General features: G+C 38.2%; 1 protein-coding gene across 1 annotated transcript in view; it reads right to left on the bottom strand.

The window, feature by feature from the left end:
- The window catches only part of ryr2b (ryanodine receptor 2b (cardiac)), an 85,907-nt gene that overhangs the window by 8,505 nt on the left and 60,083 nt on the right, over positions 1–17,319 (bottom strand). The window contains exons 74-96 of the mRNA XM_042502345.1: positions 16,398–16,526; positions 15,524–15,636; positions 15,105–15,201; positions 12,959–13,089; positions 11,891–11,942; positions 11,694–11,747; positions 11,347–11,446; positions 10,999–11,078; positions 9,766–9,842; positions 9,560–9,633; positions 9,198–9,278; positions 8,883–8,971; positions 8,659–8,787; positions 7,211–7,315; positions 6,554–6,635; positions 5,165–6,453; positions 4,943–5,013; positions 4,213–4,357; positions 3,966–4,052; positions 2,807–3,019; positions 2,433–2,563; positions 2,174–2,216; positions 575–711 (exon numbers count right to left, since the gene is read on the bottom strand). Of these exons, the coding sequence (XP_042358279.1) occupies positions 575–711; positions 2,174–2,216; positions 2,433–2,563; positions 2,807–3,019; positions 3,966–4,052; positions 4,213–4,357; positions 4,943–5,013; positions 5,165–6,453; positions 6,554–6,635; positions 7,211–7,315; positions 8,659–8,787; positions 8,883–8,971; positions 9,198–9,278; positions 9,560–9,633; positions 9,766–9,842; positions 10,999–11,078; positions 11,347–11,446; positions 11,694–11,747; positions 11,891–11,942; positions 12,959–13,089; positions 15,105–15,201; positions 15,524–15,636; positions 16,398–16,526 (3,509 nt within the window). The remainder of the gene's footprint in view (positions 1–574; positions 712–2,173; positions 2,217–2,432; positions 2,564–2,806; positions 3,020–3,965; positions 4,053–4,212; positions 4,358–4,942; positions 5,014–5,164; positions 6,454–6,553; positions 6,636–7,210; positions 7,316–8,658; positions 8,788–8,882; positions 8,972–9,197; positions 9,279–9,559; positions 9,634–9,765; positions 9,843–10,998; positions 11,079–11,346; positions 11,447–11,693; positions 11,748–11,890; positions 11,943–12,958; positions 13,090–15,104; positions 15,202–15,523; positions 15,637–16,397; positions 16,527–17,319) is intronic.

Here is a 17,319-nt window from a genome sequence, read left to right as displayed (position 1 = left end):
CAAACTGAAGCAACACTTCAAAATAGAAACTCTTTGCCAGAAATTCACTATACTTCAAAATATAGTGTTTTTAACAAACTTGACATGTTTAAAATTCACTTGCAGCCCATTCAGAGTGGACCAGCAACCCACTATTGGACTATAACCCATTAGTTGGGAACCACTGCATTAGTGAAAGAGTTGTATCAATGTGTCTGTATGCAAACACACTTGAAGCTATCCTCTAAAGAAGGATGCCACAGTGCTATCATTATTGCAGGCTGCTTTGTGTGTAGACATCTGCTCAGCAGCATACTGTTTTACCTGTCAAAGGCCAGAGTTATTTATTATTTATAACAATGATGTCTATGCTACACTGAAATGAAAACCATGTCCTTTGATGCATCATGCCTCAGTGTATGACAAACATAAACAAGAAAAAAACAACCTTAAATCCTATCCTATTCAACAATCCACCATATCTTTTTGATCCTGAACTGCACACGATGCAAAAAAAGTAACAGACTAGATCGCTGAAGTTTCCCACGAAACCCTTTCAGAATGCAAGATGGCAAGGACTTTTTTTTCTACTCACAGAGCACTCCAGGCAGCGTCTCTCTTGAGCCTTTTTCTTTCTTTTCTCTCAGAGCTGAAGTCTAATGCAGCCTGGTCCAGACCGAGGAGTTCACTAATCTTCTCACAGCCGTAAAAGTCGCCATACTTATCCATCACCTGATGGGCCAAGAAGACAGGTTTACATAAAACAATAGTCTCTTAGGAGCCTTTTCATCTGAATAAAGAATGACAGGAGGTAGCAAGAGGTAAGAGGCTGAATTTTTCTGCACATAATGAGATGGCAGCTTAGTCCTGCTGACAAGATGATGGTGCTGCTTATGATCACTCCTGAACAAAAAGGATTTTCTGATTCCTGTGTTGCAGATATATGATTTTTAGGGGCATAGTGGTTGTGCACCCCACAGAGGGGTGTTGGATGACGATGATGGTTACTCTTGTCTGTGTTATTTTGGGTGCAATCTTACACTATATACATGATTAGTACCGATGTACGCTTATATTTCACTCTTTACCATCCTACTAACATGACCGTAAGTGAAGCTTGGTTAGTAAATATTTACTTCATTTACTCACATCACAGATGCAGAGTTTTCCATTATTGTTATGTTACCATGGCTCAAGAAACTGTCACTTGATTTATTATCTTAACAGAAGAGCCAACCAAAGTCTAGTTGTATTACAAAGCCATTTTGTTATTACAATCAAAAACACTCAACATATAGTACGCAACATCAACAACCTTCAAACTCAAAGGCGGATTAACTGAAGACTTAAAGGCATTATACCATATAGAGTATTTTACTACAGGCTCGTAAAATGATGCAATACATATTATTAAATACTGTGTGGCACTGCTAGACCTAATTTATATGGACAAAGTGGCCAGTGCAGTGCAACAGTGCCCATGCAGAAGTGCCTTAAGATGCAATGCCACTAATGCCCAAACCCCTGGGAAAAGCACCAGACTTTGAGGCCAATTTCACAACATGTGAAATTAAAAATCCAAGATTTGTCACTTGGTGCCATGGGGCCCAAAAATACTGTTTTTGCATTATCAAAGAGACATCTGTAAATAAGTGTACAATTTTTTGAATGTCACAACCCACACAAAATGACAAGTTTTATTATTGGAAATAGATCCATTTGATGATAGAATATGTGTCTTTGCAGGCATTTGAGGACTTTATAATTTTTATGACTGGCTCTCTGGATTTAATGCTTCAGTAAACATTACAGTATTCTAGTTAAATTCAGCAGACCAACTTGTCTTTATGTTTTCTCAAATTTAGTTGAAAAGTCAACTTTATGTCCCCATAAAAGAACAATATGACCAAAAAGACATTTTTTAAACTTTAGGCAAAGAATAATTTCCTTTCATAACACGGGAGACTATCCGAATGAGGAAACTAAAAGTGCTGCACTATCTCTGGAGACAAAACGGTTTTGTAACTGACAGGGGAATAATTACACCTGCCATTAAATGGCTCATTAAATCTCAGTTAGTTTCTTAATGAAGTGTCACTGAGTGAAATATGCACACAATTACATACATCCATAAGCACATTATGAATAGAACATATAATATTTTTACTGTGCAAAATCAAAGCTGCAGTCCTACCTTCCTCTTCACAAATTTATCCCAGTAGTTGCTCGGAAAGGATCTGAAAATAGAAATCGTATTGAAAAATACTTGGAAAGAAAAAAAAAGAAATTTAAAACACACTGACAACTGAAATATTGCTGTAAGTGAAACCTTTTGTACAGCTTGTAGCATGATCATTAATAGGTGCCCACAGCATGTTTCTCAAACTCAAAGAATAAAACATGTTTGATGTTAATATGACATCAGCCAGCTGATTATGTGGCTATGAACATACGGTGTGTTAATGACCAGTCGGTCCCATTGCCCTTTGATGTCCTCCTCAGGGGGTTGCTCTGTCACATACAGCCCGTCAAACTCCAGCCTTCGTGCCACTTCCTTTTCACGTTTGAAGATTACCAGTGGTACCTGTCAATCAAAGGCTCTACAGTGGTCACTGGACTCTTTACATGTCTGGTGTTCAGCTTGCAAAACTTCAAATCTCTGCAATTTAGATTAGTTGTATGAAGCCTATCTTTGTTAGCAATGCACTTAATTGTCAATTCTTTTGTGGTTTTGTAATATACTCTAGGTCTTTTATGATGAAAAGAAACTGATTTGATTGAGTGAAATGAGCTCATTATAAATCTGTACATGCTCGAGCTGGTATACCTTGAGGCAGTAGTATCCGATAATACAACAGAAGGAGATGATTGTGTGAGCTACAGCCAGGAAACGAAGCGCTGGCTCCATGTATCCACTGCTCTCCTCCAGAACAAAATAATCTCTGCCCTCATTGTCGTCAGCAGCAGCTGAGTCCACTTCCTTACTAGTAGCAGATGTTACCACTTCATCTTCTTCTTGTGATGCAGGCAAAGATGCTACCTGGGAAAACATGAAGAGACCAATCTTACCAAAGAGATACAAGCATCCTTTTTAACAAAATATAAGAAGCACATGATAAATGCTCAAGCCGCAATGATTAACTGATAAGCTATCAACTAATAAATTAATTGCCAATTCATTTGATAACTGATTCTTCGGTTTGAGTATTTTCGTTGAGGAAAAAAAAGTCAAAATCCTAATTCAAGCTTCATAAATGTGAACTGAAACTGAATATCTTTGGTTTGTGGACAAAACAACATTTGAGGATGTCATCTTAGACACTGGGAAACACTCATCAACATTTTTTACACCATTTTCTGACATCTTATAGACCAAATTAATCAAGAAAAAAATTGGCAGTGAAAATAATTGTAAGTTGCATTCCTAAATGCAATGCAGTTTGACCGTAACAAACTAAAAAAAACATAAATCAGCTTCTCTTTCACACAGTCACCGGTTTACAAGATATGTTGAAAACACTCTTACAGATAAATATCTGCTTTTAAAATGTTATTTTGGTAAAAGTAAAAGAGTATTAGTAGAAAAATGTACTACAAATATCAAACACTACAGTTTCTGTTTTGCAGAAAAATGGCCCAAGCATGCATTATAATATTATCATTACTGATGTCTTGTTGTGTACGTAGCATTGCATGCATTAGACTGGTCTGGATTTCTAACATTATATGTGACGATCCAATGTTTTGTTTGTAAAATACTCTCTAGAGTAACAAGTTGTCCAATAAATGTATTGAAGAATGAAGCGTAATACTTCCATCTAAAATGTAGTGTAGTTGAAGTACAAAGAAGCATAAAATGATAATATTGAAGTACCTAAAATTGTCCTTAAGTACGGCCCTTGAGTAAATGCACTCGATTATATTCAAGTTTTAATACCACTGCAAAATGTAATGCATCTGAATTTCTCTCACAAGCAAACTCTCACCTTGTAGAAGAGGAGGATGAAGTTGATTGCAAAGGCGACAAACAGAGCCAGTAAGCGCATATTATAAAAATTCCTTGCAAAGTAGTTCTAGAAGGAAAAAAAGAGAAGAAAATTCACTAATTTTCTGTAAATTTTTAAGCCAGTGTTTGCAAATAGAAGTACCTGTAAGTGTTCTTCTTTATCTGTGTTGTTTGTATATGCATAAGTACACAAGCATGTGTGAGTGTATTTGTAGTGAGTGTATTACCAGCAGGCTCTTGTTTCGAGTACTTATCATCTCCCAGAGGGCAGAGTGTTGGCTCTCAGGTTCCTCTGACTTATTAGAGCATCTCTTGGTTTTCTGTTCTTCCTCTGCTTTCTCCTTCCCAGTTTTCTCCTCAGATTCCCTCCCTCTGCAAACAGTCCAATCACAAACAGAGAAACGGTCAAAGGTCTTCAATGATGAAATCAAACTTTTACTTTTAATAACTTCAAGATGTCTTTTGATGAAGTGTGACGTCAACATGACAGTGCTTGACATGGTTTTTATTGGTTTTAGATCCACCATGCACTGTCACAACAACCAAGTGCATTGTAATGTAATGTAATTAATTACTTTTTTATTACTTTTTCTACTTTAAAGGAGCAATTTGTCCTAAAATAAAAAATAAATTTCTTATCCCTGACCTGTAGTGCTATTTATTAATCTATATTGTTATGGAGTTAGTTGCCGATTGTCCTGGCTCTGTATTTGGAAAACAAAAAAAGTGGCTCGGATCAAGCCACACAACAGTGAAGAAGACAGGAGACAGGTTATGGAGGTGTAAAGAGAGAGGCAGTGGTAAATCTCTAAGTATCTGTTTGGGCTTAGAGTTTAAATATCAACAATCTTTCTCCAGAGGCACTGACTCCACCTTTAACTACTTTAGCTTCTAAAACTTAGGCTGTTATGAGAGAGTTGCCTCTTTGAGGATGAATGGGGGAAGCAAAACACTCACTTTATGTTCTCTGATTCAGGTGTTGTCTCATCTTCTGTTTTTTCCTCTGTGGCAGTGTGAGCCTTAAGTTGCTGTCAGTAAAATTCATGAGGAAATTAAAAATTAATGAGAATCAGTTAAGTATCAAAGAAAATGATACTGAGGGAAACTTGGGAGAAATACAACAAGCTGAGCATTCTGTTTCATATCCAAAGATTCAAACCAATTCAAAATAACCCATACCGTCCTCTGATGCTTCTCAGAAAAATCAGCGGTGGCAATTGTTTTGGAGGTTTTGTTGAACAGGTCGGTCAGACTGGCAGTGAGATCTCGTGTTATAAGTTTGTATTGACCTCCATCCTTTTTCAGTTTAAGACCAAATATGTCTGACAGTACATCCACCTCCCTTAGGGAGGTCACAGCTGCCACATGCCCCATCTCCCTCAATTCTCTCTGGGAAGAGAAACTGGCTGAGTACCTCCTCAGCCGATCCACACCACTTGGCACCTCCATGACCTCATCAAGAGTTGGCTCTAGCATCCCACCGAGCAAGTCTGACATCCTCATTCTTTTGGCTCCCTCTATGAGCCCGCCATTAACAAAGGCTATGTACAGTACATACAAGATGCTGCGAATAGCAAAACAAATACAGCGGACCTGAGCCATAAAAATGAATCTCAGGAAGAACAAAGCAGCCATGAGGATATCCTTCAGAGTCATCTTCATCATTGTCTTCAGGTTTTTGACAGAAATCAGAGATATCAACAATAACAACCACTGACACATGAAGAACATTCCTTTGTTGTCCAGACCTTCTTCTTTACTCTTTTCCTCTTCGCCTTTGTCGGCATACCTCTCCCCGGTGTCAGAGCCAGATATCTGTGCTGCCAGCTGCATCTCAAAGATGGTATCCTCACAGAAGTTGACAAACATCTCCATTTTCTCCTTCTCTCCACCCTCGTTGACCACATCAAAAATAAACTGCCTCTTGGACTCTTTGACCTGAGGCTTCTCCCACTGTGTGCGGCTGGATTCACTAATTTCGAAGTAAACGCGTTCTATGCGCTTCCCGCTGCCGAGGATCTCAATACGTCCTAGATAAGGCTGGAAATAAGTCAAGATGCACTCTGCCAGTTCCAAGAATGTCATAAGTCTCAAATCGTTGGGCATGTGTTCGGACAAATTGGTGAGGAGAACAGCGATACTGAAGCCTATGTCTTTGGCTGGCTCGTGGAAGCGATCCACAAAGGCCTCATAATCCAAAATATCACTGTCGTCGGTCTTTATGCAGGAGAGGAGGAAGTGAATCTCAGTTTGTGAGAAACGCTTGCAGTTCTCCATGGCTTTCTGGAAGTCCTTTCTGGAGATGCAGCCCTTACGATCAGGGTCGTACTCTCTGAAGGCATCAGAGGAGGTGAGGTCTTTAAGCTTGAGGAACATGTCAAAAAACTTGAGGATCATCTCCACGTTACCTGACGATTCCACCAACATATCCACCATCTGCTTTCCAATAGTCCCATTAACGACAGTACCTACAGGGTAGAGAGACATGCAGAGAATTAAATCCAGAATTAATGATAACTTTAAACCTATTTGTGATCATAAATTGAGAAAAAAACTTGGAAATCTTGCCTTCTAACATGGAAAGCAAGAAAACAACCATGTCCTTTTGTAAATCCATGAGCTCCTTTAGAAGCTCAATTTGCCTTGAATCCTGTATATAAGAAAATATATTTAGAGTGACATTTTTAGCAAATAGCATAAAAGTAATTTCATATCTTCCATATTACATATTTACAAGACACATTAGCAGAGGCAGTTTACAATGCGTGCTGCAACAGACTGACAGTATATATTTCGTATTAACATTAGGACTGAAATTACTACTGCTTGGGTAGAAACCCCACAATACACTATTTACTAGAGCAGCGTAAATCTAATGATTTGGCAGAATTTTAGAGGGAAATGAGCTCATCAAGTTTCAGTGAATCAAGGATTCAAGGATTTTTGTTGTTATTCTAGCCATGCAATACATGAGAAGAACTAAATAAAGTACTCAGGTCAAGGTGATTATTGAACAATAACATTCTAATAATAAAACACCGGATTAGCAAAAGGTAAGTAAATGAATAAATAAATAGAGAGATAAATCAAGTGCAATATGTTAACAGTAACATCCTTAAACCTTAAAAAAAGAGAAATATTTTTATCAAAGTGCCCTGAGGAATAAAGAACGTTGCATAAAATATAATTAAAATCACAATAAAAGTCCCTATTATTGTGCAATACCTGGGAGAGCTTCATCTGCATGTGGGCAAAGACATGGAGGAAACCTACTACTGCGTCCCACAGACGACTGTGAGCTAGACTCTGCTGGTTCCCAGTACACGGGCCCTGGATGAACAAACCGATATTGTGAGCAGCATCATTCTAAGAAACATTTCAACTTTAAGACCAACAATATGTTTTCAGCAGAAGTACGTTAGCAGGAAACAAGAACAGCTGCCATTTATTGCCATATTCCTTGTTTCTGTGTGTTGAGGTCTACTGATCTCAGTCTTTTTTAGGAGTCATAAATCAGCGCCAATCGGGGCATCTTGGAAGATGCCATATGTGGTGCTATGGTGGCCCATATTACATAATGTAAGCATATGTTGAAACTCTGTCACATGAAAGATGTGAAAGATGTGTGGCATATCCTTTTTTTGTTAAAGCTTGTCATATGCTGTTTTGGGAAAAAAGGTTAGTGTCGTTTTATAAATAGTTAAGAACCAATCCTGTAAGACCTCTGTGAATTTATTAAACTATAACTGATCGCAGCCTCTCTCGCTCTGGTGGGAGAAAGAGGGACAACTTTGTCTCTGCACTCAGGTAGTCTTCCACAATATACTGTCTATCAAATATTTTGTGTATTTATTCCATGAGTTCTCCGTGTTTGCAGGCAATTCCCATCACAGAGCTCACAGAATTAGACATGAAATCCATTGGGGATATCACAAGAACCGATATGTCCGTACCAAAGGAACGCCAAGATTTTAAAAATATGACGGTGCTTGTTTTACTTTCTGACCTGGCAGGGCAGCATTAATGCCTTCATGGCTGCCATTGAATGGCAAAGGAAGCAGAAGCAAACCTACCAACACAGAAAAACAACAACAGCTGCAGTGAAAGCTCTGCCTCAACTCGTCGAAAAGAAAGGTCCAGCGTAATATTTAAATTCTTGGCGATGGGAGCACTGTGTTACAAACTCCAGCAGCATGAGGAGGCGTCTATTCTACACTGAGCACTGCACATTTGGCATTTTTTCTCATAAATGCTGCGACCGTTGCTGTCACGTCACCTTCTTCACCATCCAATTAGAGTGGAGGAGGGACGGGACAAGTAGCCTACCACAAAGACCAACCATCACATCTTACATGCACAAGTGCTGAATGACAACATTTGAGGAGAAATATGTTGATATTTTGCATGCTCTATATCATATGTTTTCTTGCCTACAAAATCTCATGAGAGCACACAGACTGGGACTTTGCATTTAAAGCTGATCAGCAGGCATTAATAATGAAACTTAAATTTAATTCAGTGTAAATGTTTTCAATAAGTATGTTTAAGTACATGGGATTAATTGTTGTTGTTTGGGTTTTTTTTTTTTATTTAAACTGGGTATTGAGACTTGTGGATTTCTGGTATTGTGACGTGCATTAAAACATTTTAACACGCAGTTGAAACTGACTGACCTGTATGTACTCAGTGAGGGTGTTAAAGACTTGTTTGGCCACTTCAATAGCCTTGAAGAAGTTTTGTTGTCCGTGTTCATCGATCACATCCTTGCCTGAGTAGTACCAGTAGAAGTCACTGATCGACTCCTACAGTGTGGCACAGAAAAACATATTTGTGGTTCATTAGCTTAAATAAGCTATTCTTTGTAAGAAAAAATATTGATAAAAGATTAAAGGTTTACCTGTACTCTCAGTAAATAGTCCACAGTGGTTATAATGATGTTGACAGTGGTGTTGTTGCCTGTTTGTGTTCTCAAGTAATTCTGGAAATCTTAACACATGAAGGAAATAAGAGCATCACAATCCATTTCATCATGTGTAGACAATGTATTTACACAACTAGAGCTAATGTGTTGCATTGTAATTATGAATCAGTGCTTAGCTTTTTATTACCACAATGCGTTACAGTATGTGGTCCTTTTTTCACAAAAAAGCCCTATATTATCTTTTTATACTTTGTGACATTCTGTTAGTGGATACAGTATAGGGCAAATAACCTGAGTTGTGTCCTTCACAGAGCAGCTGTAGAAAACGGAATAGGTCACAGGTAACGTCTTTCTCAGGCATCACCTTCTCTCCTGGGAAAATGATTGGGCAACAGAAATAAAAGGATGAAGTGCAAGGAATGGAGTAGGAAAGGTACAACAGAGTAAGAATGTACAGAGAATTCAGAAATAGACCCCATGGAGGGAGACAGCTGTTGAAAATATGAGAAACTGAGAAAGGCAGAGAAAGAAATAGGATTTGGGAGTGTGAATTTCGTGTATGTTTAAGTCCAAAGATCTCACAGCTGGCTCTTGTGCTAAGACATGGCTCCACAGTAACTGAATCTTTTTTTATTTCCACATGAATATAGTACCTGAGCTCTCGTCCATGGCCATGCCTAATCCTTCTGCTTTGTTCTGCCTCTCAAATGCATTCAGATCCAGAACACTGGATAGCAGAAAACCACACATACACACACACAAAAGGCTTAAAAAAAGCTTTTGCACTCTTATCATTTTGTCTGAAAGCCTTTGTGACATTTGAGAAGACTTGTCAGAGATTGTTCCTACATTCACTCACCTACAGGAGCGCATGAGTCCAGCCACGCTCTGAAAGAAGCCAACATCTCGCTTCTCTCTCAGGTAATCCAGCATTTTCTATCAGACAAAAGCATCAAAGACACGAGCTGATTAATGGAGGAGGATCTTGTCTGAAGCAGAAATGATTAGCTTAGAATTTTTTTTTTTATTACTGAGAGTTTTGCTGCAGTGCCTATGTGTAAAGGCATCATAAGAAGAATTTGAAAGTGATATGTTCTGAATAGCGAAAAGCTAGAAGAAACTGTTCAAGAAAAGGTCTTTTCTGAATGTGAACAAAAATACTAATGTAGAAAGAGTGCATACCCTCTATGTAAGTGATGAGTTACCACCTAATGTGTCACCATGACATGAAAACACCCATCTCCATTTATCAAAAATATCATCTTGTTTGTTATGCAGCTGCTACAACAGTAGTTCACATCTCTCACATTCCACAACTGTTTGCTGTATACCATATTTTACAGCTTTAATTTTCAGGTTATAGATTGGTAACATATTTATATACTTTATTTAATATGCAGAATTCTTGTGCTTATATTTGATAATCTTTCACCAGAGTGAAATAAATCTAGCTGTTAAATATAGCTGTTGCTTATTTCTTAATGTCACTGATCTTATTTACATATTCTTTATATTAACAGTTGTTCATTTCAACAGTATTTTGTTTTTCTACTTTCTTGATTCCCATAGTACTGAGTTTAAAAATCTTTTTGGCATAAAATACACTGAGCCTCATATTCATTGCCTTGTACTGGTTTCAGCAATGCTAGAACACAGCATAATGTTTATGCAAGACACATTCTGTAATTTTTATTTAAAAACAGGTATCTCTAACAGCCCACAACTGTTTTTTGTGTATCACATTTTACAGCTTTACTTGGCAAGTTGCTGATTAGATATTTGTTGATATATTGTTTTTTAAATACATAATTATTGCACTTATATTTACTTTCTTTTTCACCAGAGTGCAATAAATCTAGCAATCCAATATAACTGCTGCTATTGCTTAGTCACCTAATCAAAGTTACACATTCTTTGTATTTGTGTGTGCTAATTCTAGTATTTTGTGTCATGATGCTAAAATATCTGCCTAAGAGGAAGAATAGCCAATGTAAAGAGATTTGTAAACTGTAAATAAACATATTTTGAGGATCCCAAGAAAAACAAATCAGTTTGTATGATTTGAGGGGAAGAGGCAAATGCAGTATTGTACCTGTTGAACAGTGGCATTCCCTCCGTTGAGAACAGCAATACCCAGCTTCAATGTAGGGGCAATCATGGAGCCCAGGGAGCCTGATGGGATGTGAAACTTACCACAATCAGAAGACGTACAGATACAACTCAAAAAATAACAGACTGCTAAAGCTCATGATGCACATTTTAAGAAGGCACGTAGAAATGCTTTACTTCATCATGACATCATACTAAATCCAGGAGGCAGCTCCTCTTTGGTTCAGTATTCAGCAAAGTATTTTGATAACAACTAAGGACCACACTAACCTCAATACAATTTATTTATTGGAATTAGAATAAAAAAATATTTTGTAAACACATTTCCTACCTTTGGTGGCGCTGATTGTCTGTAGGACCATCTCAGAGGCTCCACGACGATGCAGCCTGGCTTGCTGGTACAGCAACTTCTGTTTCTCCATTTCCTTCTCCTGACCCACAGAAAGGTCAATTTAGAAAGGTATCCCTCTACTTTGTTTTAGAATTATGATAATTACAATATATAAATAAATATGTTATAATACATTTAAGATAAATATAGATTTATCTTCAAAAAATATATATTATTATTACTCCAATGAAAAAAAAACAAACAAAAAAAAGGCAAGCCAATTACGACTTAATACTATTGGCAAGAAACACTTTAACTTCTTAAAAAGTAAAAATCCATTTTCTCACTTCAAAGCTTTCAACTTCCTGTTCTTCATCATCATCGTCCTCTCTGTGGCAGCTCTAGGAGAGCAAACATATGACACAGGGTGGTGGAAAACAAAATCAATATGGAAGAGGCACAAATGTACAAACTAACTCTCCTTCACTTTTTGATATATATTTCATGTGACACGCACACAAACATTTAGATACTAGTTCCATACCCTCGCCATAATAGCAGCATAGGACTTATAGAGACCGTCATGTCCAAGCTTACTGTAAAAAGGGAAGGTAGGTAAGATAGTATTAGTGTATATCAAAGTATGGACAGATGCAACATTCTAAAAATAGGCTGTCAATGAAAAGGTGCAGGCCAATCTGTAGCTGGATATATCCACAGATATTCACAGAATTGGAATTCACTTAAATCTCTCATGTACATGACCATCACACTTTCTAGTGCCAGGTGACACATGAAACAATGACGCACCTGCAGGAGACACAAATGCATAGAGGAGAATGTAGCCTACCAACGTTATGTAAAAAAATGACAAATAAATAAAATGTACCTATTTCTGCACAAAATACATAAACTCGAGTATTTATAATGAGCTTTGTCTTTTTCCTTTTGTTATTTTCAAGGTCTGATTTTTCCCCTCAAATTTACAAACTTTCAAAGATTTCAAGGGCCCGTGGAAAACCATAGGAAAGTTCACTTGTACAGTCTATGGCTTAAACACGATCCCTTTGATGGATTTAAATGCAGTATCACCTTGATGTTTCTGAAGCATTGTGCATATCTAGAGTGTGACCACTTCATTAAGTCTACCCAGTGGCATTGTGCACTTGTATTGACCGCACCAGTATACCTGGCTGATTTGATCACATCTCTGTGGTGACTTCACAAATGAGAGTGCCCTTCCAGTGCTAATGTCTTTATACTCACATGGGGAGAAATTGTTAATTTAATATTATTCTCTCAGAAGGCAAGTGAGTCTCTGAATATCATGAGAATATCACAGCAATACAACAACGGTATTGGTAGACCAAACCATGAATGACTACAAAGAAAACTACAGCACAAACATTTCTGCAGAATGACAAAGAATTCAAACATATTGCAGATTTTACACTTTCAGAAAACAGATGTTGGACAGAGTAGAAATCATGCTTCTGACAAACCCAAATTGACATTCTTGGTGATGGGTTAGCACAATAATATAAGTAGAACAAGGTTTTTACTGCATGTGATCTTTCAGAGGGAACACACAGACACACACACATACACACACCTCCTCTCCGTCAGGGCGCTTCGACTGAAGAGTGTAATGAGTTGTAGGAGGGGATCGATTGGTTTGGCACCATCTTCCACATCCTTTTCTTCCTCTCTGTCACCTCCACACAGCTCCATCACTTCTCTCCTCTGCAGTCCAGAGACAGAGAGCAAAGCCACTAGTTTGTCTTTTAAATAATGTCCATTAACAGCCTTTGCTGATTGACTTTAATTTACTCCCTGCAGGTTAGCTCTGTTGCAAACAATCTTTATTTGGAACTTTTGCTGAATAAACAAATAATCAAAATGCCTTGATGTTTTAACGTAGCCAGAGGGCTACTTGGTTGATCATGCCAGGAGCACTTGCTTGTCTCAAGAGTCTAATGCCAGAAACACACTGGCTGCATGAGCTGTGTGTGACAGCAACCTCACTGAACTGCAGCGTGTTTGTTGCTTGTGGTGTTCACACTGGTGGTGCAGTGTTGTGGCTGTGATGCTTCTGCAGGGCTGCCTGCTGCTATGAGTACTGTATTTCGACATTTATAAGCGCAAATTCCACTTATTTCTGAAGTTGTGCAAGCTCCTGCATTGTCAACAACAGGATCGTGCAAACACTTCAAAATAAAATGCCTTGTGTCAATAACTGATGGGATTCTGTTGAAAGAAATGTTATAAATGGGAGCAGGAAAGTTTGAGTAAAGCTCTTTGTGTTTCCTTACTTCTTACATATAGAGTCAATATAATTATCAAAATGCCACTCTCACTATTTCTGTTGACAACAGCACACGGAAAAAATCAGCGAGCCACCATTTCTCTAGATGTGCCGCAGCTGACAAGCAGCTGAGACGCGCCTGACAAGCATTGCTCATGGAGGCAGTGTGACTGCTCTGACTTGTTAACACAGGCACCGAAAAAAAAAACATGTTCCACGACGCTAACGCACTGCTGGCACAGCCAATGTGTTCCCGGCATAGCCAGTACTGTGAATGGCTCGTTAAACCAGCGCAGTGCAATTCGTGCAGTAAAAGGCACAGGCAACACAGGCAACACTTCCTCTCAGTTGTAACAGCTCCATCATACCGATATCCTGTCCAAATTCTATACAGCAGAACTGTATATGTACAGTATGTATATGTATAGAAATCCAAACTATTATATGGATGTCAGTTATTGAGCCATGACAAAGGCCAAAATGTGACCTGCAACCGAACCTTTTAACCTAACCCATTGTCGGAAAGGCCATGTGATTTGCAGCACCTATGCATCCGTTAAGAGGAGTCACAGGTCAATGAGGGTTTGAAACGGTCAATAAAAAAAGGTTTTTCCAAAATTGTGAATCCACAAGACATTCTTGAGCATACAGTTGTAAATTTGCACAAAATATATTACGCCGATGGGTCCAGTACTTTGCGAGATTAGCTGCAAGCACACATTTACACACCCGCATGTGCAAGTGCACGCACACACACATGATCCCCTCTTCCAGGCTTATGCCTGCCGTAGATAATGAGGTATACTCAAATATGCACATTCAATTTTCTTGGGAGTGATATTGACTAAATTGCAATGGTGCTGAGACGACTCTAATAATCGAAAAAGTATTTCATCTTTGGAAAATACATTAAGATTTTTCATTCTTTAGTTTCCAAACTGGAAGAGAGCAGTGGCTTATAGATACAGTTTGACTGACAACTATTGGAGGGCATAATTTTCTATTCCTACAAAATGGTAAAGAATTTTAATTTAATGTACAGTGTACTGCAAAAAGAAGCAAACTATACTGAATCTGGTGCAGCAAAGTAGGTGGAATTAGTATGCAGCCTAGAGGATGTGCTGCCTGAAAAGCTCAACAGAGGGTAAAAAAATGCCCTTGCAGGTCATTATCTGAACTGCCTGGGTGCCTTGGTCTAGGTAATCTAATGTACAGCATAGTATCTGTGTTGCATGTTGAACATAGTCAAGGGTGCAATAAACAAATTAAATAAATTACCCAAATAAACAAATTATTCGTAAGCAATTATGGGCCATATTTGAGGGACATTCATATTCATGATAATTAAAAAAATATAGATGGAGGACGTAATTTAAAATTGAGGCCTGTTGTCACTCTTGTATGCTACAGATTTATTTCAAACTACTTATGTCAACATGGCTTTACCACTCACAGCCAAATCCTCCACAAGCTTCTCCTCAAAGCTGTTGTCCTCAGCTGATATCCAGGATTTATTGTAGCCTTGGAGGAACAGGTTGACAGCCCTGTGCCTGGGGAGGAAAAGGACAGGGTGAGGAGACAACAAGAAATTTGCATTTGCATTGAAAATGCAAATAAGAGGTTGAAAACTGGCTGCATGGAATGACACTATCAAACTATAGAATATCTCAGATTAGACCCACTATTAATCGAGGCCTCTTACACCTACTCTAGGTGATGATTGTTGTGTCCACTAAAGACACAGTGAGGAGTGAAGAGTAAGTGAGTCACCAGAGCTGTAATTACCGAGACACGGACATAAAATTACTATTCATACATTACATACAAACCCCACACAGCTTCAGGGTTTTCATATGTTAAAAATGTTTGTACCTGGGTAAATTGTAGAGGGGAGCCATCCTCAGGCAGGCCACCACCGCTCGTTTCCTCTGTTTGGATAAGACCCTGTGCCACGCAGGCTTTTTATTTCTCTGCGGGTGTTCCACCTGAATGCCAAAGCCAAGATGAATAAAGATGTTACAAAGATAATGTAACAAGGTATTGCACATGAACCTCCAATGACCTGAGGGGTCTCAATGGTAGCTGTTGCAGAGATTCACCTTCATGCGTTTATCATGCATTTATCATACATCAGCACTGAAGGCATTTATTTTGTTACATTCAAAATAAATTAGAGTTTAAAAAAAGAGCACACACGTTAATCCCCTTATCTGCCAGGCCTTGTAAAAAATCCTAACTTTTAATAACCACAGCTCTAAGAAATTACCAAGTACTTGCGCTGTCAGGCACAAAAAAAAGAGACTTTACTCAACATTCCTCTACTCAAAGTCTTATGATGACAAGGACAGGTTGTAAATGGCAAAATGAGCACCCCGAAATAAAAATATATTGTTGCATTCATTGTATTTAAATATTGGCTGTACAGTCACAACAGACACCGCTGCATGTCACAATGCTGCAAATACACTGGTGCATTTACTAGAGATCACTGATACTCAAGTAAGACCCGTGGGCCAAATTTGGCCATTGATAGGGTGCCAGGTGACCTCCCAACCATTTTCTGATTCACAATTAAAAATGCGATTCACACTGGGAATAGTTTTTGTACTCCTAGTATACATAAGGTGCCAGAGTGCATAAAACAGCATCAAAACAGAGCTTGTTTATCAAAAAAAGCGACATTGGAGGTAGATATTAAATAAAGGCTAAAACAGACGGCAAACTTTAGATTGCCTTAAAAGCTCACCTGGTCCAGGTAATAAAGGATTCTAGCTATTTCCAGTATCCTGTTCGCAGTCCTTTGGATGTCAGTGATGGCCTCTAGCTGACTCGGGTGTTCAGAACAAAGGGTCTCTTGTCTAAAACAGTTTGACACCTGTAAAGAGAAAAGAAACAGAGTCACATTGATTTCTTTTATCCTCTTTCTTCCTTTGTATTTTTAACCATTCAATACAAGATATTTTTTGAGGGGTCTGCTGGAGAGGTCCTCAATTCAAGGAAAAAAAAAGTATGGCAATGAGAAAAGAAAATCAGGAGCATGAACTTTTAACAGGGCAGAAAGAATGAATGAATGTGCTGGATTTGAAATGCGTGGACTGATAACCATTATTAAAAGAAATTAAGTTGCTGTCCTGAATCTTGCCTTCCTTATTGCCTTTAATTTCCTTGCTTGAATTATCATATGATCCAAAACAACAAAGTTGCCTATTTCACTGGAAATAATTAGTAATTTTCATAAAACCAACAAAGGATGGAGCATAGGCTGTGCAAAATGATCAAATGTTGGCTTAAAAGTTTGTTTATGCTAATGACAAAGCAGAATGTATGCTATTTTTCATTACCGACTTATGAATAAACATTTATCACTGGCTCATAAATAAACAGATATTGCATGCATATTCTGAACAGCATTGTGAGTATGTCACATCGATGTCCCTGGTGAACAATGAGTAACTGAATGAGATTATTAAAAAAAAAAAAAACAGTTTATGATTTTGAGGACTATGAGAGCATTCTTCAGTTTAATTTACCACACACTTGACGCCTTCCTCAAATTAAATGTCACATGTACTCAGGCATGGCAATGAATATGCAGAATGTCTGAAAAGATATACACTTCATTTGGAATCCAAGGATAGCTCAAATCAATGCCTATCTTACCATTTGCA

Source organism: Plectropomus leopardus, chromosome 15 (assembly GCF_008729295.1).
Source record: "Plectropomus leopardus isolate mb chromosome 15, YSFRI_Pleo_2.0, whole genome shotgun sequence".
In the NCBI taxonomy this organism is placed as follows: Eukaryota; Metazoa; Chordata; class Actinopteri; order Perciformes; family Serranidae; genus Plectropomus; species Plectropomus leopardus.
The sequence above is the reverse complement of the archived record's forward strand: the minus strand, read 5'-3'. Positions and strand labels throughout refer to the sequence as shown.